The sequence below is a fragment of the Macaca thibetana genome, chromosome 6 (genome assembly GCF_024542745.1).
Source record: "Macaca thibetana thibetana isolate TM-01 chromosome 6, ASM2454274v1, whole genome shotgun sequence".
NCBI lineage: Eukaryota > Metazoa > Chordata > Mammalia > Primates > Cercopithecidae > Macaca > Macaca thibetana.
Window position 1 is genome coordinate 66307978 of NC_065583.1, and position 26301 is coordinate 66334278.

At 35.5% G+C, this 26301-nt stretch overlaps 1 protein-coding gene across 4 annotated transcripts in view; it reads left to right on the forward strand.

Annotated features, from left to right (window-relative positions):
• Window positions 1-26301, forward strand: part of PGGT1B (protein geranylgeranyltransferase type I subunit beta) — a 55916-nt gene that overhangs the window by 11419 nt on the left and 18196 nt on the right. For all 4 annotated transcript variants that reach the window (XR_007726256.1, XM_050793083.1, XM_050793084.1 and 1 more), the window contains exons 3-6: window positions 10182-10249; window positions 14114-14265; window positions 15616-15748; window positions 21079-21124. Coding sequence is in view for 3 of the 4 variants with exons in the window: in XM_050793083.1 (XP_050649040.1) it covers window positions 10182-10249; window positions 14114-14265; window positions 15616-15748; window positions 21079-21124 (399 nt within the window). In the remaining variant the exon portion in view is untranslated. The remainder of the gene's footprint in view (window positions 1-10181; window positions 10250-14113; window positions 14266-15615; window positions 15749-21078; window positions 21125-26301) is intronic.

Below are 26301 nucleotides of genomic sequence, written 5' to 3' on the forward strand. Positions count from 1 at the left end.
TTCTGTTTCCCCCGACTTTTAAGGACTATTTGGTGGCTCCATGATTGAGCAATTTTTTGGTCTGTTCTTTAATAAGTGTTTACTTCCCCCCATCATTTTATTAGTGAAATGAGTTTTTTATAACACTATTATCTCTCTGTTGTTCTAAAAAGCTACATACTTCTCATTATTTAATCTTGTGTTGTGAGAGATTTGCTGTTATCTGGAGTTTCATATTATCCATAATAATTTTGTTTGTTATGTAATCACCAGAATGGCTAAAAATGAAAAAGGTGGAAAATAACAAGTGTTCACAAAAATGTGGCAAACTGGAACTCTCATTCACTGCTAAAGGAGTTTTACACCTGCTTTGGAAAACTATTTAGTTAAATTTGCTAAAGCTGAACATGTGTATGTTCTACGACTCAACAGTTCTAGTGTATACCCAGCAGAAATTAAAACATGTTCCCCAAAAGATATGTTCTAGGATGTTTATAGAAGTATTTTTTATAAGAGCCTAGAACTAGTAATTATACAGACTACCCGTCTTCAGTATAATGGATAAAGGATATATTAGCATATTCACACCATGGAAAATGATACAGTAATGGGAATGAACAGTCTACAACTACGTTCAGTTCTTTGAGTGTCACAAGCATGTTTTTGAGAGGAAGAAGTACATTCTATATTGTTCCATTTTTACAAAATACAAAAATAGCTAAAACCAGTCTGGGCTTTTGGGGAGTACTAGAAGGAAGTGGGAGAGGCTTCTGGAGTGCTAGTCATGTATTTTTTCTTGAGCTGAGCACTGGTTATACAGGTGAGTTTATTTTGCAAAAGTTCATGGAGCTTTTTAATTATTATAGGAGTACTTTTTTATGTTTATTACACTTCAGGGAAAGTTTAAACATTTTTTGGAGGTAGAGTTGCAGCTCACCCACCCCTTTTGAGACCCATCAGAATTATCTTTCCTAGTAAACTGTCAACTCCATGGACTTCATTGGCTTGAAGCCCATTGCCAATTTTTTTCTTCAGTCATTACTGCTTAAAAGTTACTTAAAATATTTTTGCTTCCACCTGAATTGCAAACTTCTGGAAGGCAGATAAGTGAATGTGTCTTCTATTTCTTTTCCCTCTCAGTGCTTAAATCATTGTTGTGTATCAGTAGTTGTTAGACTGTTGAATCACCTTCCCCTTCTCCAACTTTTTTCTCTTCCTCTTTTATATATTTTCTCATTTAGCCTAGGACTTCGTCTGGCTCCTCAAATATTTTCTAATTCGTAAAGCATTTGCAAACTGATAGAATATGCTTTCTGCAACTCATAGGTCTGTATTTGTCCTACTTTGAGATACCACGTAAAATCTAGGCAATTATAATATCTAAAAATGTTAAACAACCTGGGGATTATAAAGGAAAAATTTGATAGATTTGACTAAATAATTATTTAAATACTTTATGTAGTAAAAGATAACAAATAAGTGATGAATTTGCAGAAAATTATGGCATGTATAATATTAACATTGACTATTAAGAATTGGTAAAGATTCAGAAGAAAAAGATACATTGTCTTTTAGAAAATGACAAAATTTATTGAGTAAGTAGTTAACAAAAGAAGTACAGATAGTCAATCAATACATAAAAAGATGATTAACCTTACTAGAAATCAGGAAAATTCAATCAAAACAATGTTACATTTTTTTTTTTAACCTAACATGTCAGTTTTGCTAAAAGTTGCCAAGAATATGGGGGAGAGAGTACTTTAATATTCTGTTGGTGGAGGTGAAAATTATTACAGCCTTTTGAAGAGCAGTTTAGCAGTATATATATATATATATTTTTGCCCTATCTAACGTATTCTCATGTATGCTGTAATGGGTCGAATAGTGGCCCCATAAAAATATATCCACTCAGAACCTCAGAATTTGACCTTATTTGGAATAGTCTTTGCAGAAGTAATTAAGGATCTTGAGATGAGATCATACTGGATTTAGGGTAAGCCCTAAATTCAATGACTGGTGACCTCATAAGTGAAAGGAGAGGGAGATTTGAGACACAGGGGGAAGGCTGGATGAAGAAAGAGTCAGGAATTAGATTCATCAAGCTAAGGAATGCCAAGAGTCCCACAGCCGACAGAAGCTAGGAGGGAAGCACAAATCGAATCAGATCTTCCCTCAGGGTATCCAGAAAAGCAACACTCCCAACACCTTGACTTTGGACTTTGGACTCCAGAACTGTGAGAGAATAAATTTCTGTTGTTTTGAAACATCAAGTTTGTATTAATTTGTTCCTGACCTCTGGAAACCAATACATGTGCACAAAAATATATGTAGATTTGGTTTGGGCATTGTTTGTTACAGTAACATATTAGAAGCAAAATAATTGTTCATCACAAGTGAAAGTTACATAAACTATGGCCCAGTAAAGAATATTATGCAGTAAATAAGGTAGATCTCTATATATATACTGACATGAAACTGTCTATCATATATATTAGATATGAGTTTTAAATTTCTCTTCAAAGAATCAATATGTCAGTATGTTCAGTTCTTTGCCTCCTACTTTTAAACTTCCTCATAAAGCAACCTTTTTCCATCACCTGCCCCACCCTGACTCATTCCAATTACCTGCTCCTCCTTGACTCATTCTGATTACCTGCTCCACCCTGACTCATTCTGATCTACCCTGACTCCCGCCAAACCACTCACCCTGTCTCTCTCTTTAAATTAGCCAATTAGAATTAGTTTAGCCTGTTTGGTCTAACTCTAGCCAATAGGGGAACCACACAGCAGCAGGGGCCACGTGCGTCAGGGATAAGAACCCCTTCCCCTCACTTGTCCAAGTGTGCACTCACCGTTGCTCCATCTGTAAGGGTGTACCCTTCTATAGAAGTAAATCGCCTTGCTGAGAAGAAAAAAGAAAATTCTATATTTGAGTGCTATTTCTTTTGTGGCACCGAAAGTTTACTTATAATATATATTATTAAATGATAAATTTAAAATATATACAGAGGTGCTTTAACAATCTATGTATGTAAATGTACAGGAAAAACTCAGAAAGGATACATAGAAAATCTTTGTGGAGGGGGAGGTAGGTGGAAACAGAGGTGGGGGATGGCAAGATAAGATACTTTACTGTTTTTCTATGTATCTGAATTGTTTGAATGTTTGCCATAAGTAAATATGTTTCTGTATTTAAAGCTTTAAACTAGAAAAATACTTAACTTCTCTTCAAAACATACAAAAATAAAAACTAAAAGTTCATAGTTATACATAAATACTGGTATTTTTACTAATGGAAGAAATAAGGCAGTACATTATTTACTATTTTATAATTTTCAAAGCACTGCCAAATACATAACCAGATAGATTTGTTCTTCACCTAATTGGCCTGTCCCAGAAGAGGAAACTGAGAGGCAAAGTGATTCAAAGACCTGCCTGAAACCTCACACAGATGATAAGAGATAGAATCGGATTGACATCCGGCACTTCTGACTCCAAGTCTCAATGTTGTTTTACTGTTTAAGTATATGGGTCCCTAGTGGAAACAATCATGTTTGGCATATAAGGACATTGTGAATATTTAATTAAAATTAACCCTGACCTCCACTTAACTCCAGGATTATAAAGACCCTAGTGATTTCCTAGTAATAAGTGTATGGTGAGACCACTGGAGGATCGGGTCCTTCTCCTTAACTTCAGGAACGAAGTATTAAGGAAACACAAGGGGTTGGGTTGGGAATTGTGTGTGCCCTTCTTTGAGGGCACAACCAGAGAATTTTAGACTTAGAGTGAGGACTGTTACAGTCCATCATTTTACAAATGAGGATATTAAGGTTCAAAGAGATTAATAATTTGTCCTCAGTAATACAGCTAGTTAATGCTAGAGACAAGATTAGAATACAGTTTTCTAGTCCTTTGGATATTTTATTTATATGTGCTGATTCAGGGCAATAGGTGGTCTGTTTACCATGCATATTTTTCTGTGAGGTACAGATTTTTCTCATGGGAACTCGGAGACTGTCTTATAGCTTTAAAGGAAAATCTAGTATCTGTTCCATAATAGATCCCATAAAGTATTAGGATTAAGTGTTTGGAAACATAGATAAGAAAGTTTAATATTAAAGGGTAAAATGTTTAATGCTTTCATTTTTTTAGTGGATTCTTCAGATTGCTCACTTTAAAAAAATAACATGGGGGAAGTAAGTATGGTTTCATGTGGCTAAGTCAAGCATGTTGCATATTTTAAAAATTATAAATCATCTGTTTTGGAAATATTATAGATCAAGACATTTTGGCAAAAATAGTTTTATAGTGGTCATTTATATATCTAGCTTTCCCAGGTCAGATGTCTGGTAGACGATTCCACAGACCTTTTCACAGTTCAGCTGCAATTCTGAATTCTCAATTTGCTATCTTGTTGAGGGAAATATTTTTAAGTCTCTAATATCTGTGAAAGAATATCTCCTGTCTGCCTTTTCTTTAATTGGTGTAGGTTCAATTCTAAAACAAATCTGTGAAATTTGGAAAACAGGTATATTTAAAATTTCTTTTTAGCTATAGAATGTTTCATTTACCTTGTCTGGTACTTTCTTGATATCCTTAAGGAGTTGTGTAAGGCATGTCTTCTTATTAAGAAATTATGTTTCTTGAGATTTATGTGAAATTATTTCTCTATCCATAAAATATAAATGTTCATTTTAAAATCAGAAAGTAGCCACATTCCTCACTTGAATTCTGTTTACTTAGGGCAAAAACTTTTAAAATGAGGATTAGAAAGTTAAGAACGTGATCTAATCAGTTTTGAAATATATTTAAGAAGCATAATTATCATTAACAGTATGGTGATATTTTGGCCCAAGAGCTGTCCTTTATTATACCTAAATATAATTTTGAATGTAATTTTATATTTCACAATACAGTTTATTACTTTTTATGAAAAACAACTCCCCTGATTAAAATAAACCTCTTTATACTCTCAAACTTTTATATTCCATAAGTTTATAACCATTTTTTAAAGAATATCTAAATGTACTGTCAGTGCTTGACATAAAGTTGGTTTTATGAGCTTAATAGTAAAACACTAAGTTTTAAAATGAGATATAACTCAGTCATCAGGCAAGAGTCAGCTTAATAAATTTCTTCCCTGTGCAAACGTGCAAATAAATGAATTATTCTTCCTTATAGTTGATAACTTTAAATACATTATATTATCTAATAGCATACCTCCTGCATACTTACACATAAACACACACATAGTACATCCATGTACATATTCCCATTTTTGCTACCTCTCTCATCTACCCAGTTTTCATTTTTCTTAACCTTAATTTTTATGATATAGTGCTATCTAAAGTACTTCTGTTTAACAGCATAAACTAGTTTGACTCTATGGTTCTACAAAAGTGGAGAATATATTTACCAAATCAGTAGTTCTTGACTGTGACTATGTGTCAAACAGGGATTGTTTTTCTTTTTAAATACAGTTTTCCAGGCCCTATCCTCATGTTTTTATGCAGGCATGGGGAGGGGAGATGCAAGAGGCATCTCTGTTTTTTCAAAATAGGTAGTTGATTCTGATGGCCAGCCAGACCACACAAAGAATTTTCAGTTTGTTTTGCAACTGTTAAATAGGAACACTAGATGGTGCTGTTTGACAACCTGGAAAGAAATTTATCCTGTACCCAGAGTATGCATTCAGTGATAAATTTCCAATGAATTGTGTGTGTATACGTTCTTCATTATCATGAAAAGGTATGCATACTAGAATTCTAAAGGAAAGCACAAGAGCAGACAAATATTGACAGAAACCACAAAAGAGTACCTAATAAATTTTTTTAAGTGGTGATTTTTTTATTTTTTATTTTTTTTTTTGAAATGGAGTATCATTCTGTCGTCCAGGATGGAGTGCAGTGGTGCAATCTTGGCTCACTGCAGCCTCCATCTCCCGGGTTCAAGCAATTATTCTGCCTCAGCCTCCCAAGTAGCTGGGACTACAGGCGCACACCACCACACTCGGCTAATTTTAGTACTTTTAGTAGAGATGGGGTTTCTCCATGTTGGTCAGGCTGGTCTCGAACTCCTGACCTCAGGTGATCCACCCACCTTGGCCTCCCAAAGTGCTGGGATGACAGATGTGAGCCACCGCGCCCGGCCTAAGTGGTGAAAAATTTTAAGTGGTGAAAATGTTACCTCCTAATGAGCATCATTTTTTAAAACATTAGGATTTAAGTGTGTGACTGATAACTCAATTTAGTGAATGAGTAATTTTCTTGATTTCTTAGTTACTTTATCTTAGCTTTCCATAAGAAACAGTAAAACCTCTTACTATAGAATAAAGTATACACTTTAAAATAAATAAAGAATAAACTTCTTTATCCAGCTTCGTAGTCCACAGATGATTAAGAAGAGGGCAAGAAATATTACATTGTCTTTTCCCTATACTGTGACTGTGGTGCTTAAGATCCAAACACTTTTTACATGACAGTATATAGTCTTTCTGGAATAAAAGAAAAAAAGAAAAACATTTTTACTTTAAAAAAACTTTCCTTGATAAGTTGCAACAAAAGCTATTCATTTCTTCCCGTTTCATTTTTGATAAAATATAATTAACTGATTTTGAATGGTTACTGTTTATTAAGCCTTGTTTCACTTTGGTAAGTACAATCTAAACATGTCCTTTAACCTTTACAAGAAGCCTGAAATATATTACTTGCAATGTGTTATTGTTACTAGTTCAAAAATGGAGGGAACTGGCTCAGAGAGGTTGTTACTTGCCTGTAGAACTCATTGATAGGAAGAATAGGATCCTGAGTTTGATTCCAAGTGTCCATGCCATAATCTCCTAACCTTATATGGTACTTTTCAGTATCAATATTTCTGCTGCTTTTCAGAAAAGTTATTTATTTAATCAGGCTAAAAACAGAAGTGAGCAAACGGAAATGTCATTTATTGATTTACCTCTAAGATAATGAATACATTCATTTATTTCTCTCAGAAGCAGATATTTGATTGAACCACTACTATATGTCTACCTCTGTGTAAAACGCCTGGCAGAATTGTTTAAGTTGGTGGGGGACTCAAGAAAGGTGTCCAGTTGCAAGTATAAATTCAGAACTGACAGATGGTATCAGAGCTGTCTTCCATCAAAAGTGGAAGATCACATTTTCATGGAGGACTGTTAGCAAATTAGTAATTTGAAAGGATGCCCTTTAAAAAAGACAATCCCAACAACAAAAAGAGAAAAAAAAGATTAAAAAAATTTTTAATCAAATAGGAAAATATGCCTTTTGATACTGCCCCTCATCCTACTAGAGAGGGATTAAAAGAAGTGATGATAAAAGGATAGGCTGGGTGCAGTGGGCTCATGCCTGTAATCCCAGCACTTTGGGAGGCCAAGACAGGCAGATCTCTTGAGGTCGGGAGTTCGAGACCAGTCTGGCCAACACGATGAAACCCCGTCTCTACTAAAAATACAAAAATTAGCTGGGCATGATAGTGCATGCCTGTAGTCCCAGCTATTCGGGAGGCTGAAGCAGGAGAATTGCTTGCACCTGGGAGGCAAGGTTGCAGTGAGCCGAGATCATGTCTCTGCACTCCAGCCTGGGCAACAGAGCAAGACTCTGTCTCAGAAATAAAAAGGATAAAGGAATTCATAACTTGGTAAGAGAAAGATAACTTTTTTTTTTTTTTTTTTTTTGAAGTATAGCATGTACCATTTGGAATATAGGGGTTGTGTTAGGTAGAATTCTAAAGATGTTGCCCCAGGATTTCTGTTCCCTGGTAATTCAGTCAAATACTAATCTGGGTACTGCTGTGAAGGGACTTTGTAGATGGGAGTTAAAGTTATATTAATCAACTGACCTTAAAATAAAGAGATTATCCCAGGTGACGTGTGTACAGGTGGGCTCAGTAAAATCACATGAGCAGCAGCAGAACGCAGAAACGTTCGTCATGGCATTGCAGAGAAAGGGAGCAGAAGAGAGAAGGGAGAGTCAGAGAGGGTCTAATGGAAAGGATTTGAATGCCATTGCTACTCTGAGATATGGGGCCCACATATGAGAAATGGCAAGAGAGGATCTAGGAGCAAAAAGGGATACCTACCAGCAAAGAAATGGAGAACTCAGTCACACAACTGCAAGGAAGTTGATTCTGCCAGCATCCTGAATGAGCTTGGAGGCGGATTGTTCCCCCAAAGCCTCCAAGTAAGGAAGGTAGCTCTACCTACACCTTAACTTTAGCCTGATGATGCCTGTGTTAGATTTCTGACCTTAACAGAACAGTAAGGCAGTAGGTGTTTTACGTTGCCAAGTTTGTGGTAACACGTTATGGCAACAGTGACTAATACAGAGAACAAAATTCAACCTTATTCATGTTATCTCACACCATTAATATTATTTTGTTTATTCCCTTCCTGTCTTTGTTGATATGTGCCATTTGCTTAATTATAAACATAATAGTGCACATTTATTTTTGGATCCTACTTTTTTGCTTAACTTGATCAAATACTTTTCTCTGTGTTGCTACATAGTTCTAATGATTATTACTTTTAATAGGAATATAGTATTTCTTTCAGTATATGAGGCATGATATGCTTAACCTGCTGGACTTTTATGGTGCTTCTAGATTTTCACTTATTAAACTGAAGTGTGCATTTCTTCTCATACTTGAAATTATTGGAATAGATTCTCAGATATATCATGACTGGGTCAAAAGGATATGAGTGTTTTTGTAACTTCTGTTATATATTGGCAAGTTTTAAGTAGCTTACTAATTTATAAGTCCTTAGGATAAGAGAACCATAATCACTGAAATTATAATCACCATTAGTATCTTTTTATTTTATTTTTATTTTTTTGAGACACAGTTTCACTCTGTCACCCAGGCTGGAGTGCAGTGGCACAATCTTGGCTCACTGCAACCTCCATCTCCCAGATTCAAGCAATTCTCTTGCCTCAGCTTCCCAAGTAGCTGGGATTACAGGCAGGTGCCACCACACCCAGCTACGTTTTGTATTATTAGTACAGATGGGGTTTTACCATGTTGACCAGGCTGGTCCGAACTCCTGACCTCAGATGAGCTACCCTCCTCAGTCTCCCAGAGTGCTGGGATTATAGGTGTGATCTACCAGGCCTGGCTACTAGTATCTTTTTAAAATACATTTTTTTGCCAGTAGAGAGATGATAATTGGTGGAGAGTTTAAATTTTAGTGGTTCCTAATTTGTTCAAAGAATTAATGTATAAACTACTGTTTTAAGTATTTTAGGGGGATAAGCTGAAAAAGTATAGTACCTAATGAAGAAGTAGGAGAGTGAAAAACAGTTATAATGAAGTTAGTCATACACAAGTCATAATCTCTTATGAAGGTAGTTCTTCATATCAGAGACTAGACCAACTCAATTCTTTTTATCAGCAGTGCATTTACAGTCTGCTGATACTGCATTATTATTTTCAGCATCTATCATACTGATTTTCTAATAGCTATTAAAACCCTAATTATTGTATAGTTGATTGTTCTTTTAAGTTCCAACTTACATTCCATTGATATCTTGAGAAATTAAAATTTTTAGATAGCAAAAAAGTATGCATAAACATATTTTGATTGAGTCGAGAGAGACTAAGTGCTAACTTACAGTATTCTACATACTTCAAAGCCAAGTGGATTACTGGACTCAGAACGAAGGTCTAGCTAATACGGAAATACAAAGTACATATTTTCTCTACAACTTTATACCTTTAGCTTGCTCCAGTGTAAAGAAGCAGTGAGTTAAAGTAAAAAGACACTAAATGAGTTAAAGTAAAAAGACACTAGACCCTATTGTGTTATTAACTGTTACCTTGAACATTCGCTTAACCTCTGAGCTTCTGTTTTCTGTTCTATAGAAAGGGGGATTGAATATGTTGATCATGTAAAAATTGATCTTACAGGAGAATTATGAAAGGACTTTATAGGCCGTGAGGTGGGCTATTAATAAAAGGTACATGATAGAAATCATTATGTTATCTGTGACTCGTATGGAAATTAAATGAGGAAATTCCCATAAGCACCTAGAATGGACCTGGCACATGGTAAGCATTCAGCATTAGCCAGTATGAAAATGGAGACTAGAATAGTCTGTTTCTGAAAGATTGTGTAATTAAACTGCTTTAGAATCTGTGCAAAAAATAAAGTGTACTTTAAATAAGCACATGCTTTTATTTTCTAGGATCAAATCTAAATCGCTGTGGTTTCCGAGGCTCTTCATACCTGGGTATTCCATTCAATCCATCAAAGGTTAGTTCTGTTCGGGTCAGAAGGAAGCAGAAGGGATGTAGGGATATTTTAGTGAAAGAGGAAGCTAAGAAATTACACAGAAAAAAATAGGCTTCCAGGTTTCAGTGTGACTAAATATTGTCTAATAATATATATATTATAAACTGAAACCCTTTAAAGGAAGCCTATACCTACCTTAATTCCTCAAAGAAGTGCACTTTCTTCCAGGAAGAATAGATGCAGTACATAAACACATAGAAATTTCTATTAATTGTTACAAAAAATTGTCTCAGTATCATGTATCTGTGTGTAAAAGTTATTGGTGATTTCCTGAGTAAAGGAAAGTAGAGCACTGAAGTGTTTTGATACTTGCTCTCTAAGAAGCCAGTAAACTTCACTGTGTTATAGAAAGACTCTACATTTAACTCACATTTCTTAGGAATAAAAGAAAAAGTCCTTCTAAAGGTAGTGATTGAAGACCTAGGTAGTGATTATTTTAATGACTTTTATGAGAATATGCAGAACTTCTTCATGGTTATATCCAAAGGCTTTGATACCAGCACATGCCAGTATAAAAACAGTGAGTGTGAAGAGGGAGGAGCTTGCTTTCTTCTTCAAAGGAGCAGACCCAGAAGAAACTCTGTAGCTGTTCCATATGTACACAAAATATCAATACTTTTCTACAGTATAAAGTGGAGAAAAGCATCATTTTTTCTAAAGAGGCCTCACAACATAGAAACTTTTTCCTTGATGGGGCCAGCCTGCTTATATAATGGTTGTTATTATTTATATTATAATATAATGGTTATAATAATAACCATTGTTGGACTGAGTATATCAAGATTTATATCCACTTGCAAGGTAAATGGAGAGCTACCAGTTTTTCCATAATCAGCTTCAAATTTTTGGAATAAATAGTAGTGATTTTGGAGAAGATGACATACTTTGATAGAGGTACTACTTCAGCTTTCTTCCTCTGCCTTAAGCTGTAAACCAACTTACCTGTGTTAAGGTCATATGTATTTACCAGCAGGACTCCAATTATGGGTGCCTACTGTATTTAGCAGGGAATGAGAAAACAAAGGATTCAGAAAATTTGTCCCTTTTCATGCCTATCATATTTTCCAAATTAAGCTAATCCTGAATAAAGGTAATGTCTTCATTTAGTCATAATGAACAGAATATCATGCCATTGGTTATGATAACCGTTGTGTAGTACTATACTATATATAGATGTCTACCTATATTTATTGCAGTGCTTTAATAACATTACTTTTAAAATATGATCCTTCCCCCAACTGACGCCTGCACCAAAACATTTTCAAAATAACAGGAGTAAAATTGAAGAAGAAACCATTATTGCCCTTGGTTCACAGACTCTCCTGAAACTCCTTTTTGGACCTTCATTCACCTGGACCCTAATATCTTCTAGGCAAGCTAGGTCTCACTTCATGCTGTATTACCTTCATCTGAATTCTGGGTGGTAAAAGAAACTAGATATTCCAAGTGGTATCACATAGAGCTGTCAGAGTGGTGGCCGAGAGTCTAGGAGACAGATTAGGCCAAGAGAATGTGAGGAGGCACATTGGTTTGTCCAGTACAGTATATGAATAAAATATTGTCACTGAGTTTTCTTCCGAAACCACCAAACTATCTATGGACCATTCACTGACTTACCTGATAAATGCTTGGGACCTTCAGTGGCTGTAGAGCACTTTTTGAGAAACTGATGGATCCTCCCACTATTCTCACGATTTCCTTTCACAAATCCCATGCTCTCTATCAAATTTTGTGTTGTCCTTAATGTGCACCCCAGAATTTTCTTTCTCTAATTTGCTTTTACTTTTTCTTCTACCTATAATGCCTCCTCTTCATCTATAGCTGCCCAAGCTCCTCTTTTGCAGAAAAGAATTCCTTTTTAAACCTATGTATCATTATCCCTCCCTTATGACTGCTCATTACATTTTATTGTAATTATTTGAGTAGACTTACCTTCTGCCCTTGAGGTTAAGGTCCACATTTAATTTATGTTTGGCTTCCCTGCAGTTCTTTTAACATAGCAGGTGTTTAAGTATCAAAAAGTTAAATATGCAATAGGAATTCTAAGAAGTCAATTGTAAATGTGGAGTAGGATAGCCAGGAGAACTGGAGCTTGAGTTCTGAGGAGGAACTTAGAATGAAAGATGTAAAGGTGGAAATTTGCTTGGTACATTTGTGAGACCATATAAAGAACTGTGTATCTGGCCAGGCACAGTGGCTCACACCTGCAGTCCCAGCACTTTGGGAGGCTTAGGAGGATAGATCACTTGATCTCAGGAGTTTGAAACCAGCCTGAGCAACATGACAAAAACCTGGTCTCTACATAAAATACAAAAATTAGCTGGATGTAGTGGCACGTGCCTGTAGTCTCAGCTACTTGGGAGCCTGAGGCAGGGCAGGAGGATTGCTTGAACCTTGGAGGGGGAGGTTGCAGTGAGCTGAGATTTGTGCCACTGCACTCCAGCCTGGGTGACACAGCAAGATCCTATCTTAAAAAAAAAAGTGTGTATCTAAAGGTGGGTAGGTGGGGTGGGTTCAGATTATTATAAAAAGAGTAGTGAACACCGTTCACACTCATTCTGTGAGGAGCCACAGAAGGTCAGTATGCAAGAAAATCTTACAGTTAAGTCATGGGTGGTTTCAAGACCCTTGAATCTTGACTCCAAAGAACTAGTGGCCCCTTTGATATTTGCCTTGCACTTAATCAACATTAAGATAACTAACAGCTTTTTAGACAGTAACTTATTTAATCGTCACAATAACCTTGTGAGGTGTAGGTACTAATATCTTCATTTTCTAGAATTAGGAACATTAAGCAAGCCAGTGAGAAATAGAACCAGGATTTTATGCCTTTCAATGATTGTAAAAGTTTACATTTATTATAGAAGGCAGAGGAGTTTATTTTAATTGTATCGTTTTTTAGTTTCTTATGTGGTGATCACTACTGTGATATTTAACTTAGGTTTGTGCTATATAAAATAAGTTTTGTTTCAGAAATCTTTTTTTCTGGAAGGCTATATGCTTTTCTGACTTTATAAGACTTAAATTATAAGTGATAGAGTTGATTATCTCTATCATTACTTTTAAAATATGATCCTTCCCCCAACCGACGCCTGCACCAAAACATTTTCAAAATAACAGGAGTAAAATTGAAGAAGAAACCATTATTGCCCTTGGTTCACAGACTCTCCTGAAACTCCTTTTTGGACCTTCATTCACCTGGATCCTAATATCTTCTAGGCAAGCTAGGTCTCACTTCATGCTGTATTACCTTCATCTGAATTCTGGGTGGTAAAAGAAACTAGATATTCCAAGTGGTATCACATAGAGCTGTCAGAGTGGTGGCTGAGAGTCTAGGAGACAGATTAAGGATTAAGAATGAGGTTTAAGTCATTTAGCCAGATATGGTGGTTTGTGCCTGTTGTAGTCCCGGCTACCCAGGAGGCTGAGGTGGGAGAATCACTTGAGCCCAGGAGTTGGAGGCTGCAGTGATCTATGATTGCACCACTGCATTCCAACCTGGGTGACAGATAAGACGCTGTTACTAAAAAAAAAAAAAAAAAAAAAAAAAGTAATAAATAATTTGGTTTACCTGAATATCATCACTACTTCCATAATGCCTGAGGTATCAAAGAATTAAAAATTAGGTAGCCTGGAATGTATTCAATCATATTCATGTTGAGATATATATAAAATGGAGATTTGTTTTTCTCAATAAGATGTCTATACAAATCAGTATAAGCCACATTTAATTTTACTATTTACTAAAACCTTATGTCAGATTTCTTAATGAAATAAGTTTTCATATCACTTCATTAATTAGTACTATATTAATTTTGTATTTAGGCTCCTGGAACAGCTCATCCTTATGATAGTGGCCACATAGCAATGACTTACACTGGCCTTTCATGCTTAGTTATTCTTGGAGACGACTTAAGCCGAGTAAATAAAGAAGCTTGCTTAGCAGGCTTGAGAGCCCTCCAGCTGGAAGATGGGAGGTATGAGTGATTCTTTGTTACTTTTTTTGTAATAAAAAAAATATTTTGGAACTAAAAAATGGATACAATACTATACTAGATCTTTAGAGGATCATACTCTTATTGTTAGAACTCCACCTAAAGCTTACAAGGTACATGATAAAGTGCGTAATCAAAAAAGTGACCCAAGATTTCTTCTGTGAGTGAAAATAAAAATAATTACAATAGCCAAACACCTTTCTCTTCCTTCTTAACAACAATGAGTACATAAATAAATGGTCGAATAATTTCAGGATTGGAATCTAATTTACATTCTAGATGAAAAATTGATATTTTGAAGGACGTATATGTTTAGTTTGAACTTCAGTTCCTTGCTTTATGCTGATTAGGGAAGAAAGGGGTGAACATTGAATATTATATTCCAGAGTAGGTAGGGTAGTTTCTCTGACGTTTTTAAAGAATAAAAAAAGGAGTTCATATGTTCATTAATATTTGGTGATTCACGTGGTATGTCTACAGATGAATCTTCCTGGAGCTTTAAGGTAGAAAAAGATTTTTAAGTCTGAGAAGGGATAAAGCAGTAGTGAAAAGGCTAAGGAAAAGACTGCAAACAAATCCTGCTGTGCTGTTAACTCTTTGTGTTCCATCTACTAATAGCTCTGTTTTCCTGTCAGTGTTTTCAAAACACTGCTCTTGATGAGGGAAAAATAAATGTAGACAATTAGAATAAATTGACATTAATTGGAAACACTATGAAGGTGTAGGTACTAATGAAACTATGAAACTAAATATTTACTTCAGCCAGTACATATATGGCTTATGTCTCAATATTTCAGAGTAGCCTTTGATTATTGCTTCCTTATTCTTGTTTATAAATACATACACAACATAGATTGCTACTTCTATACAACTAATGTGTAAAATTAAAATACAGTATGATCAATCGATTAAATGGTTATCTGTGTATACATTTAGAAGAAATTTCACGTAGAAAAACTTGGGCTTGGAAATTTCTTACTACCCAGTGGGTCTCAGGTTTTACCTTTTACATTTTCTGCCATTCTCAAGCCAGTCTACTGCAGCTGTCCCTGGCTGGGAGCAAATAAGCGTATGTTGAGTAAGCATCTGGGAGGGAGTAACATGGTAGTGTGTAAAATGACCAAGAAATCAAAAGTTTGTACTAGAATGATGATTTAGAGAAAGTTTTATATTATTTAAGTTAGTAGTCTTATTCTTTATTGAATAATAAAAGTGGAATAATCAACAGATTTTTCTGTAAGTAAAGACACACAGGAGGTGTTTCTAACCCCCATGCAAAAAAAATCAGAGTCCATTGTTAATAGAAAATCATACTGTTGTTATTATTTTCAGTTTTTGTGCAGTACCTGAAGGCAGTGAAAATGACATGCGATTTGTGTACTGTGCTTCCTGTATTTGCTATATGCTCAACAACTGGTCAGGCATGGATATGAAAAAGGCCATCACCTATATTAGAAGAAGTATGGTGAGTTCTATTGATAAAATTGACTATTTAGGTTGTTTTTGCTGGTACATGAGGGCTGTATTATAGTGTATGTCTCATCTCTTCCACCAACTATTTGAAAATGAGAGCACTAAGATTGCTTTTTAGGTAAACTGTGTATCAGACCACAATAAAGAAATGAAGTACAGATTGACTCCTTGACCATTAAAATTTAATATGATTTTATTTAAAGAAGCAGTATCTTTATAAGAAAGGGATTGATCGACTTAAAAGAAAAAGAAGTAAAATCTGAAAGTCAAATATTGACAGCTTATTCTAGCAGGAGTTAGTAGAGAGTCCTGACAAGCAAGCTGGAAGATTATGTTATCTTTGATGAGACTTTTTATTGGCATTAGTAAGGAAAGCTTAGTCTCAGCAGAACTATCCTTTGCTGTACTGTGTCATCTCTGTATAAAAGGAGAAATAAAACTACTGCTTCACAGGTTTATTATTTTCCAAATGAAGTGTTTCATTTTATAGATTAGAATATTTTGAGGCTGTTAGAATATTTTAGGCTGTTAATTCAACTTTTCGTAGGCAGTATTTCAAAGTGAAAATGTCTATGAGTTCCTAAGAAGAATGGAGTTGCATTTAAGTGAATGTGTAACTGTGGATCAGATTTTTGTAGAATCTACAACAGCACAAATTTTAAAAAGCCTGTGGATACAGAAAGAAGAGACCATTAAAGGAGTTTTAAGAGGAAAAGAGATTTATGTTTGATAGGAGGGTGGGTGATAAGAATTTTTGGTATGAATGGTACAGAAGTAATACTGGCTTCTCAGTGCACTGTATTTGGAGGTGCAGCAAGTTGATTTGCCCTATGTCTGCTCACTTGGCTAAGATGTCATATGCCAGAGTTTTCTCTGTGAAGTTAGTACTTTTCCCTTTGTAATTACTGAATATCTTGTGGTGAGATATCTGGAGACTGTAAATATTCAGTGAGTCCCTAATCAAATTTTTATCCAATAGTGTTGTTAGTATGCATTGAACGTTTTCCAGCTCTCCAGCTCTCGCATCCTTCCTATAAATATCAGTTAAAATTCTACTGTTTGAAAAAAACTTTCTCTTTGCCTTCATTTATTTATTTACTTGTACTTACTTATTTATATCTCTATGGACTTTAGTTTCTAATTTTATTCAATGGGTTGTTATCTGTTACTGTCATTATTTTGATGCTCAGATTGCCCCAGATTAGGCCTGGGGGAACCCCTTTAAGTAGGCTCTATGCCCTTTTGACATGTTGAAGACCTCCTTGCTTTCTGGCACAAGATATTCCAGGTTTATCTTCTACTTTTCCATCCTCGGCTCTGGAATCAGTCATTTCTTTGAGGAGCCTTGGTTATTCTTGTTGGAGGATAGAGTTTAGAAACTTGAATCTGGGTACTAGGTATGCTCATTGGTATTGAGATGTCATTACTTCTAGGCCTTTTCTCAGGCAGAGATAGGAAATGTATGCATACATAGGCATCCCCTTACAGACACACACAATCTATATTTCTGTGTCTATTTATGTATCTATATATTAAAACCATGAATATCGTGATGCCTCAAATTTCAGTCTAACACCACAGGGCTCATTTTAACTTTCGTCCTTTCATTTGTGACTCCATTCTCTGAAAGTGATAAGCAATCCCGGCTCCTATTACCCAGAATACGTTGGTTCTTTTTGTTTTGAGTCTGAGGGCATATAGTCAGAATACTATATTTAAGAAGTACTCCAGTTACTTATTTTATTTCCCTCCTTTAATATGGTTATGTTATCTGCTTGAAATACAAGTAGGTTATTTGTTTGTCTTTGATTTCCATTTTAGGCTTTCCCTTCACTTTTAGCTCTCTTCTGCCCACAACTTTGACTTTATTTATTTACTTAATATGTGAAAAATTAATTTGGTTCTTAACTTCAGAACTATACAAAAAGATACATACAGAGAAGTATGACTCCTTGCCCCTCACCCTCCCTGTCTTCCACCCTCTTCTTAACTCCCATACTTAACATCTTGTTCCCTGTCACCCTGTAGGTAACCATTCTCATTAGTTTTCAGTTTATCTTTCTTCCATTTCTTACTGATGAGAAGATACGTATATTTTTAATGCTTTTTCTTTCTTCATAAGGTAGCATACCATACTCTTTTTTTGCTGTTTGGTTTTTTCACTTAACAGTATAGCTTGGGAGGAAAAAACACAAACAAAAAACCACCAGTACAATGTGAAAATTACTCCTTATCAGTTCAGAGAGATTTTTCTCTTTTTCTTATAGTTTCCTATTATATTACTCCACTGTGTGAATGCACCATGGTTTTTTTCAGCAATTCTATATTTAGAGCATATATTTTGCAATTACAAATAATGCTGTAATTAATAACTTTTTGCATATATATTTATATATTGTTATAGATACATCTTCAGAGTAAATTTCTGGTAGTGGAATTGCTTGATCAAAAGGTAAATGCATATGTAATTTTATTAGAGATTTCCCATTTTCTCTCCAAAAAGAATAGACCAGTTTGTTTTCCCACCAATATAGGAGAGTGCCTGTTTTCACATAGCCTCACCAGTAAAAAGTGTTATACTTTCTTTGTTTTTACCTTTTTTTCTGGTGGTCAAAAAATGATATTTCAGTATATTTTTAATTTTGCTCCCCTCCTCTCATGATTTTTCATTTTATTATTTCCTTTATTATGAGTGTAATTGACCATTTTCTTAACTCGAGGGCCATACAAATCCAGACTGCAAGCCAGAGTTAGCCTTTGGGCCATTGCTGACCCCTAGTTCTAGTCCATTATTTTGCATTTTCTTTTTTTTTCTTTTTAGGAATTCCATTTTAGTGTCTGTTCTTTTTTTTGCCTGACCTTCTTTTCAGCCACTTTCTCTTTGACCTTTTTGACTTATTTATCCTATTTTTATTCTCTTGGCTGTTTTCTGCTTTTTTCAGTGTCCCTTGTTGTATTTTCATTTGAGATTATTCTTCCTTAGTCATCCTGTAATTTAGAATTTATTTCTTATTTTGTCTTTTTCTTCTATTTCTTTTCTAACACTATTTCTCTTTTTATTTCTGTTGTTTGTTCATCTGTTTTCAACGTTTAATTTCCTTTTTTATTTCCAAATGCTTGTTTGAGGATATGTATTTGAGTGTGGAGTGCTACATTACAGTTTTCTTCTGATTCATGCCTACTTCTTGGGAGTAGAGGCAGATTTTTATATACTTAGGTGTTTTCATTTCATTTGCTGTGTTTTCATCTCAGAGTTACTTTGTATGTTAGTAATTTTATGGAGTTTTTTTTTTTTTTTTTTTTTTTTCTTAGAAGAATTCCTAGTTTAAGATTGTTCTCTTCATTGTAATGAAGTATGCTTTCTTTAACGGGTAGCTTTTCTTTGTAGCTGGGATGTTCCATGATTTTTATGGTAGGAAAACGGTTCTCTTTTGTTTCTCAGGTATCTGAATTTTGCTCTTTTGAGTTATCCTTTATTACCTGATTTTCAAAGGGCTTCTCCCTCTGTTTTTAATTTTCTTCAGCAAAATTTGAGCCCTGCCACCTTGACTTGCACATTCTTTTAAGTGCCTTCCATATAGCCAATACTGTGTTTGCCAGGCCTCTTTCAGAATAGGCTGTCCTCATTTTGCATGATAGTGCCATGCTATGATAACCACACAAGCTGAAATGATACACAGTGATTTTAATCATCAATGGGAAAAATTATGATTGTTTTGTGACCTTTAAAATTTTTGTCAAAACATTGAAAACTCTTCCTGTCAGTTATAAATGTATAATGTTTTAAATAGTAAAATCAGCATATAGTATACTATAACGTTTTAAATAGTAAAATCAGTATATCGTATACTATAATTTTAAACATTGGAAATATTGAGAATATTGCCCTCTTCTCATTATATAAGTTATAAGATGGAGTCTTTTTTCTGTGTGTAGGCAAATGACCACAATCTAAGCTTCTGTCAGCTTCCAACGTATGTTTTGTGTTGTGTTGTGAAACCTCTGAGAATTCCTTTTATGTGAAGTTTTTTTTGCCCATAGCAGTTCCCTAGAACATCTTCATCTTTTTTTATCACAAGCCCTTCCCTTTCTTATAGATGTTTCACCTTCACTTAGTTCTTCTGACTGTATATCTAGAGTCTCAAACAGCAATATTATCAACTTCCCCGTAATAGCTATTTCTTCTATAACTCTAATTTTAATTTCATACCCAGTGTTAATGCTTTTTATTTCTTTACTGCACTTTCATCTTTGTTGGCCAAGCCCCTTTCTGTTATGCCTTTTAATAAAACATCATGTGGGTTTATCACTAAGAGACAAAGAGCACAACCACATCTGCTATCTGTGTGTGAACTGAATAACATGTGCAATGGCCAATTCCTAACAGACTTTGAAAAAGGTGGTGTGATTGATCACTGATCATGATGCACATCTCTTATTTATGTAGTGATCTGCAGACTGAAGAGCCAGTAACGGAGTTTTGTACTTTCTGCAATTGCAGTTAATATGCTGCTGTGGTTACTGAAGTTTGTTGTGTACTTAGCTAAACCATGGCAACTGGAATGTGTGCATAAGAGAACTGTGCAAAGTGAGAATTGCCTGTATTTCTCATATTTAGGGTGGACTTTCTCTTTTAGGCAGTGATTTTAGATCAGTCTCGGAACTACTGTTAGCTCCCCTCCTCATGATTTTTCATAAATCACCCTTGCTCTCTGCAAAGGTGTGTCAGAGTTGCAATAGATGGCTTGCTGGGATTTGATGTTTCTTTTTCTGTAGACAGGTAATCTGAAGCTTGAGTGTGTCTTCTTGCTTGCTAAGGTTTGAGTTTTCAAAGTTTTACTGTTCTTCTGTTTTGATTTTGGAGTGTATGTGGGGAGATTCAAATAATGGTACCCAGTAATGGCTATCATTATTCTCAGTGACCCCAGACTGCCTCAAATAGACTTGTTTCATGTTTATAATGTTCTATCAGTGGGAAATCCTTATATTTTCCTCCAACTCATGCATACTTGCAATGGTAAAGGAGTAAGGTTTGGAGCTTTTATTGAATTGAGATTGAATATGTAGATAACTTTGAACAATCTATTCTCAGAATGTGCCTAGTGTATACATTTAGTGATTTGGCTTGGTGAATAAGAAGACAAAATCAGGTATTTGAAAATGCCTAATTCTATTCTCCATGGGGAAAAACACATATTTTGGAAGATACAAAGGAGAAGTAAAATTAGAAGAGACCACAAACTTAGTGCAATGGCAACTTATTTATTCATTTATTATTATTATTATTTCCCTATTAAACTGAACAATGTTTTTCTTTTTCAGTCCTATGACAATGGACTGGCACAGGGAGCTGGACTTGAATCTCATGGTAAGACATCTTAAATAAGTGAACATGTAGTTTCTTTTGTTCCCTTAGACAACATCTTGGTGTCTTCAGTATGGAGAACCTCAGAAGTTTTTCTCAACCCTTGGTGCAGCATAATTTTCTTCTTTGTCACTTTCCTGATTCTCTTTTGACACCATTTTGTATATTTGAAGCCTCTTTGGTCAGTTATCATTCAGGTATTACTCAGGCTGGGATGTTCATATGATATTTTCTAGTAATCTATTCAGGTGTTAGCTGCATGAAAATATCTTGGGATTGTTTCTTACTCTATTGTTAGAAAACAACAGGTTTTCTTTGGCATAACTCTAAAAGGCTAGACCAAATATAGAATATTAAATATGAATGAACAAGTTCATGAAGAAATGAAAATTTTTATTTACCTTCCTTAATAAAATTATTAGTCATAATCATAAAACATTTTGCTGCTTAGCTTATATTTAGTGCAAACATTAATACAGTCTTTTCTTTCGTGTTTTTTTCCACTTTTGGAAGAACTAGAATAATGTGACAGTCACTAAGTTTGTCAGCACATCAATAGCCTGAGTTCTCTCAAGTTGAAATTTCCATTTGGAAATAAATAAGCTTCCATTCTTCTTTTCTAAAAAGGAAGAGGCCAGGTCATGGAGCCTCTCTGAGTGAATTTCAGTTTCCTCCTCATCACAACAGTTTTCTGTATGATTATTTGTTATCTCTATCCCTTTGCTAGCATAATGGAGCAGAAAGAACAGAGCAGTGTTCTGGTCTCAGCCCTGACACCAACTGAGTGACCTTGGCTCCTCACTTAATTTCTCTAAGGGTTTCCTCATCAATCGAGTAGAAAGGATTGCATCTTTCTTTAGGATTGTTATTAGGATTATAAGAGATATGGGGAAAAGTGATTTGTAAATCATAAAACCTGTATAAAAAGATATTTCTAACAAATATTCCTTAACCCCATAGCCTTGTATATACTCTGGGATTTTGTCCTATCAAGTATTTCCTCCTCTTCTCACCTCTTCACTCCCTCCTTAAATTTAGGTAGTTGTAGACTATGTGTCTCTAAGGGGTATATAGAACACTGTCCTCTGAAGCCATACTATAATTATGACACCGTAGTTTTTGTATGTGCCTGAGTCTATGAGATGGAGGGTGGGAGGAGCTGGCAGTAACAATTATGTTACTAGTCATCGCCACATGATCAAGAGGGATGTAGTTATAGTTGTACAAAAAGGAAATCTGGTGGCTCTAAGAATTTCTGAGAAGACAGGATCTGGTGTTTACTATTGTAGGTGGTATTAATGTACACTCTGGCTGAGGAGTCACCTCACCTGTAATACAGTTGATATTCTTTCCAAGACATTGGGATTATATTCCAATGTATAATGAAACAGAGGGGCTTCCCAAACATGACACTGTCTAATGGGTCCTGTCAGGAAAAAATCTTCCTGAGTTATATAAGTCATGATTTTGAATTGGTATGACTTGAGTAGGCTGTACCCATTAGGGTCATTAGTGATGGACTATAGTTCGTGCCCTAAAGCTTGTATCTTCCCTCTATCTGTAACTTTGGCTTGGTAGATTTGAGGCCTAAAAGCCTTAGAGGAAGGCCTTTTAATCAGAGTGTCACAGTGTATTTGTATATCTTAAATAGGTTATTATACCAAAATAGAGCCCCTTCAGCCTTTGGAACAACCAAGCAGCACCTGGGTATCTGGAGTCCCTGGTAAGGTTGTCTCTGGCCAGGAGCATCTTCCTCAGTATTACAGTATGGCCTACAAATACCAAATATTTTAATTTTCTTTGTGTGCTATGAAGTTAGATAGGCTGGGAAGTGCTACCCTAAAGGATTTTGGTTTAGTTTTCTTTCCCCCTCTCATCACTATCTATACTAGCAAGTGAAACCTCTTTCTAAAAAGTCCTACAATTTGGCCACCCCATCAAGTCACTGTGTTCTCTCTTTTTCTTTTTTATTGTTACTGTCTTTGGAAAAGTGGTCCAAATGTACTATTCACTTTTCTTCACAAATGACTTGTTCTGTCATTCTCTGTGTAAGCCTTCAGGAACTTAGGAAGTTTGTCTTTGAAAGTCATGAGTGATCTGTATTTCAAATCCAATATCTTTCTCATTCCTCATCTTATATTTATTGAAGCATTTGAGCTATTAACCTCCCCCCTTCTTTCTTAAAACATCACATTCCACTTGTGCTACTTCCTCATGAATTACTTCTGGTTCCTTCACCATCTTTGTTTCTTCCTCTCATTTCTTTACCTCAGTTCAGCTTTCTTTTCTTTTGATAATTCTTCCTAAATCTCAAGGCTTTTGTATGTGCTGTTCCTTGTATGTAGAATCTTCCTCCATCATCCTCCACCCCCAGCATACACCTGGTTTTCTTTCACATCCTTCAGATCTTGGTTCAAGCTCCTGATTTAAAATTGCAAACCACCCAGATACACTTGCAGTATTTATAATAGAATTCCGAACAAACTACACATACACATCCCATTCTCTAACCCCCTTACTAGATTTATTTTTCTCCATATCACTTATTATTTTATAAATGACCTATGTTTTATCTATTTGTTTTTTGTCTGCTGCTTCTCACTTAAACCTCATGAGAACAGAGATTTTTGCCTGTGTTACACACTGATGTATCCTCTGCACCTGTAACATGCTTGGCACATAGTTGAACAAACTAACAGATGGTTCTTTATTAATTATCTCTGTGTTGATGGCACCCAAAACTGTGTTTCCCAATCTGTACTGTTGCTTCTGTGCTGCATAGCCCCCTTTCCATTTGCTTGCCAGGCATCTTTCTCGATATGACTTCAGTATCTCAAACTGCATATTTTTAAAACCATCATTCTCCTCTTCAGCCTGTTGTTGCTATTCAGAGCTAACATAGATTTATTGATTTTTAAAAATATTTTTTGGCCGGGGGAATCCAGCAATCCAGAATTTTGAGTTTAATTTTAATCTCCTTTTCTATTTTTGTTTTTAATTTGCCAGTTACACCAGTTGTCGTCCATAAATTATCAATTTATAATCCGTGATCTACAGACTAAGAGGAAAATAATGTATTTATTAACCAGCTGCTGTGTGCCCACTACCATCTGATACTTTACATACAGTCTCATTGAATCCTCATATCAACCCTCTGAGAATAGACATTTTTGTTTTAGAACTCAGAGAAGTAAAACCACTATGAGTATTAAAGAATAAAGGCTGTAATAGAAATATTTTATACACAATTGTGGAAGAAGATAAAAGGGGTAGTTGGAGGGTCAGGGAAAATCATTGACAAGCCTTCTGAAGCAGTGGCACGGGTGGACAGGTCAGGCCACATAGGGAAATCTAGAAAGCCAGACACAGTCACCTGCCAGATTGTGGATAAGTCTGTGAAGGGCTGGTGCTCCTTCACAGTATGTGGGCCTGACGTAACCAGGGCAAGAGTAAGAAGGATTTGGATGCCAAGTTTATGGGAGAATAAGGGCAAGCTGGACTTAGCACCACTGCCTTTGTTGCTTATCTCCTCTAACCATAACCAGGGTAATGAGTGCTACTTAACTTCCACCTTACAAGTCTCACACAGATTTCTCTAACTTTTGACCATACAGGGAAGTGGATCCTGGGAAACAGAATTCTAGCTTAGCCAAGTTGACACAGTACAAAACCACAATAATTACTGTTATTTCACTCAGAGAAGTCACTTGCTTAGTAGGCTCACATATCAGGTAAGTGTCATAACCCACTTTAAAACCCTGTGCTTGCTCAGTAATCTTGTCCTGCCTGCATTTAAGTCCCTTAGTTTATTTGTCTGTAATCTGATTTCAGTCTAACTTTGTAGACCCACATCTGAGTGACCCCTTCCATGCACTCTAGGTTATAAGAAAATATACTCTCCAAACATTTATACGTGGTTTTTCACCTCTGGACGTTGCTAATATTCCTTTTCCTTTGCTTGAAATGCTTCCTTTCCACCTGCTTCTGCTTGTTTCTCTTTTCATAACAGTCAAGAGTTTAATCTATCTTTCTATACCTGGTTCCAGGGCTTCCAGTGTCACCTTCTCTGTAAAACATTTCATCATCTTTTGTCTCCCTTAGTTCTGAGCAATATTTCCCTTTTCTGTATTCCCATAATACTTAATTCATGCCATTTTTATGGTACTTACCTCTGTTTATCTTTGCTGGACTGTAAGTTGGTCATTCATGCCTTATTCCATATGCCCTTGTACACTGTACTATTTGATGAATTAGTTATCCTGTATTCCACTTTGCATCTCTTGCTTGGAAAGTTGAATTTGGAAGGTGTATTTCTGTTACAGTTTGTTATTAATTTAGTTTCTTCATGTGCCTTTCTCATTCCCCAATTTAAATATTATTTTATATATATATATTTTTTAATTCAACTACTATTCTCCAACTGTTGCTTAGCTTGGAGCCCATTTTTCATGAAAACTAAAAAGATATATTTTATCCTTTTAGGCCATGATCATCAAATGTAGTGATTCTCTTTATCCCCATGATTCCCTTAAGATAGTACATGTTGAGTATCCCTTATCCAAAATACTTGAGTCCAGTAGTGTTTTGGATTATGGAATATTTGCATTATGCTTACCAATTAAGCTTCCCTAATCTAGAAATCAGAAATTTGAAATGTTCCAGTGAACATTTCCTTTGAATGTCATGCAGGTGCTCAAAAAGTTTCAGATTTGGGAGCATTTCAGATTTCAGAATGTTGGATTAGGGATGCTCGTCTTGTACAGTTTTAGGGTAAAATGTTCCTTTTGTTTTGGAAGAATTGAATTTTCCTGCTTTGTTAGAGATAAAACTATTCTCGCTGCCCCGCCTACCCCCGCCAACTGAGGATTCATAATGCAGAAGTTCAGATAAATTAATTTGGCTCCATGATTCTTTTAAAATATCTCTACTTCTTAATTATATAAAGATAAATGTTAAATCTAAATATTCAACGCACATGAATTTATATCACTTGGCCAGGCACGGTGGCTCTGCCTGTAATCCTAGCACTTTGGGAGGCCTATGTGTGTGGATCACTTGAGATCAGGGGTTCAGGACCAGCCTGGCCAGCATGGTGAAACCCCATCTCTGCTAAAAATACAAAAAAAATTAGCCAAACGTGGTGGCACACACGTGTAATCCTAGCTACTCGGGAGGCAGAG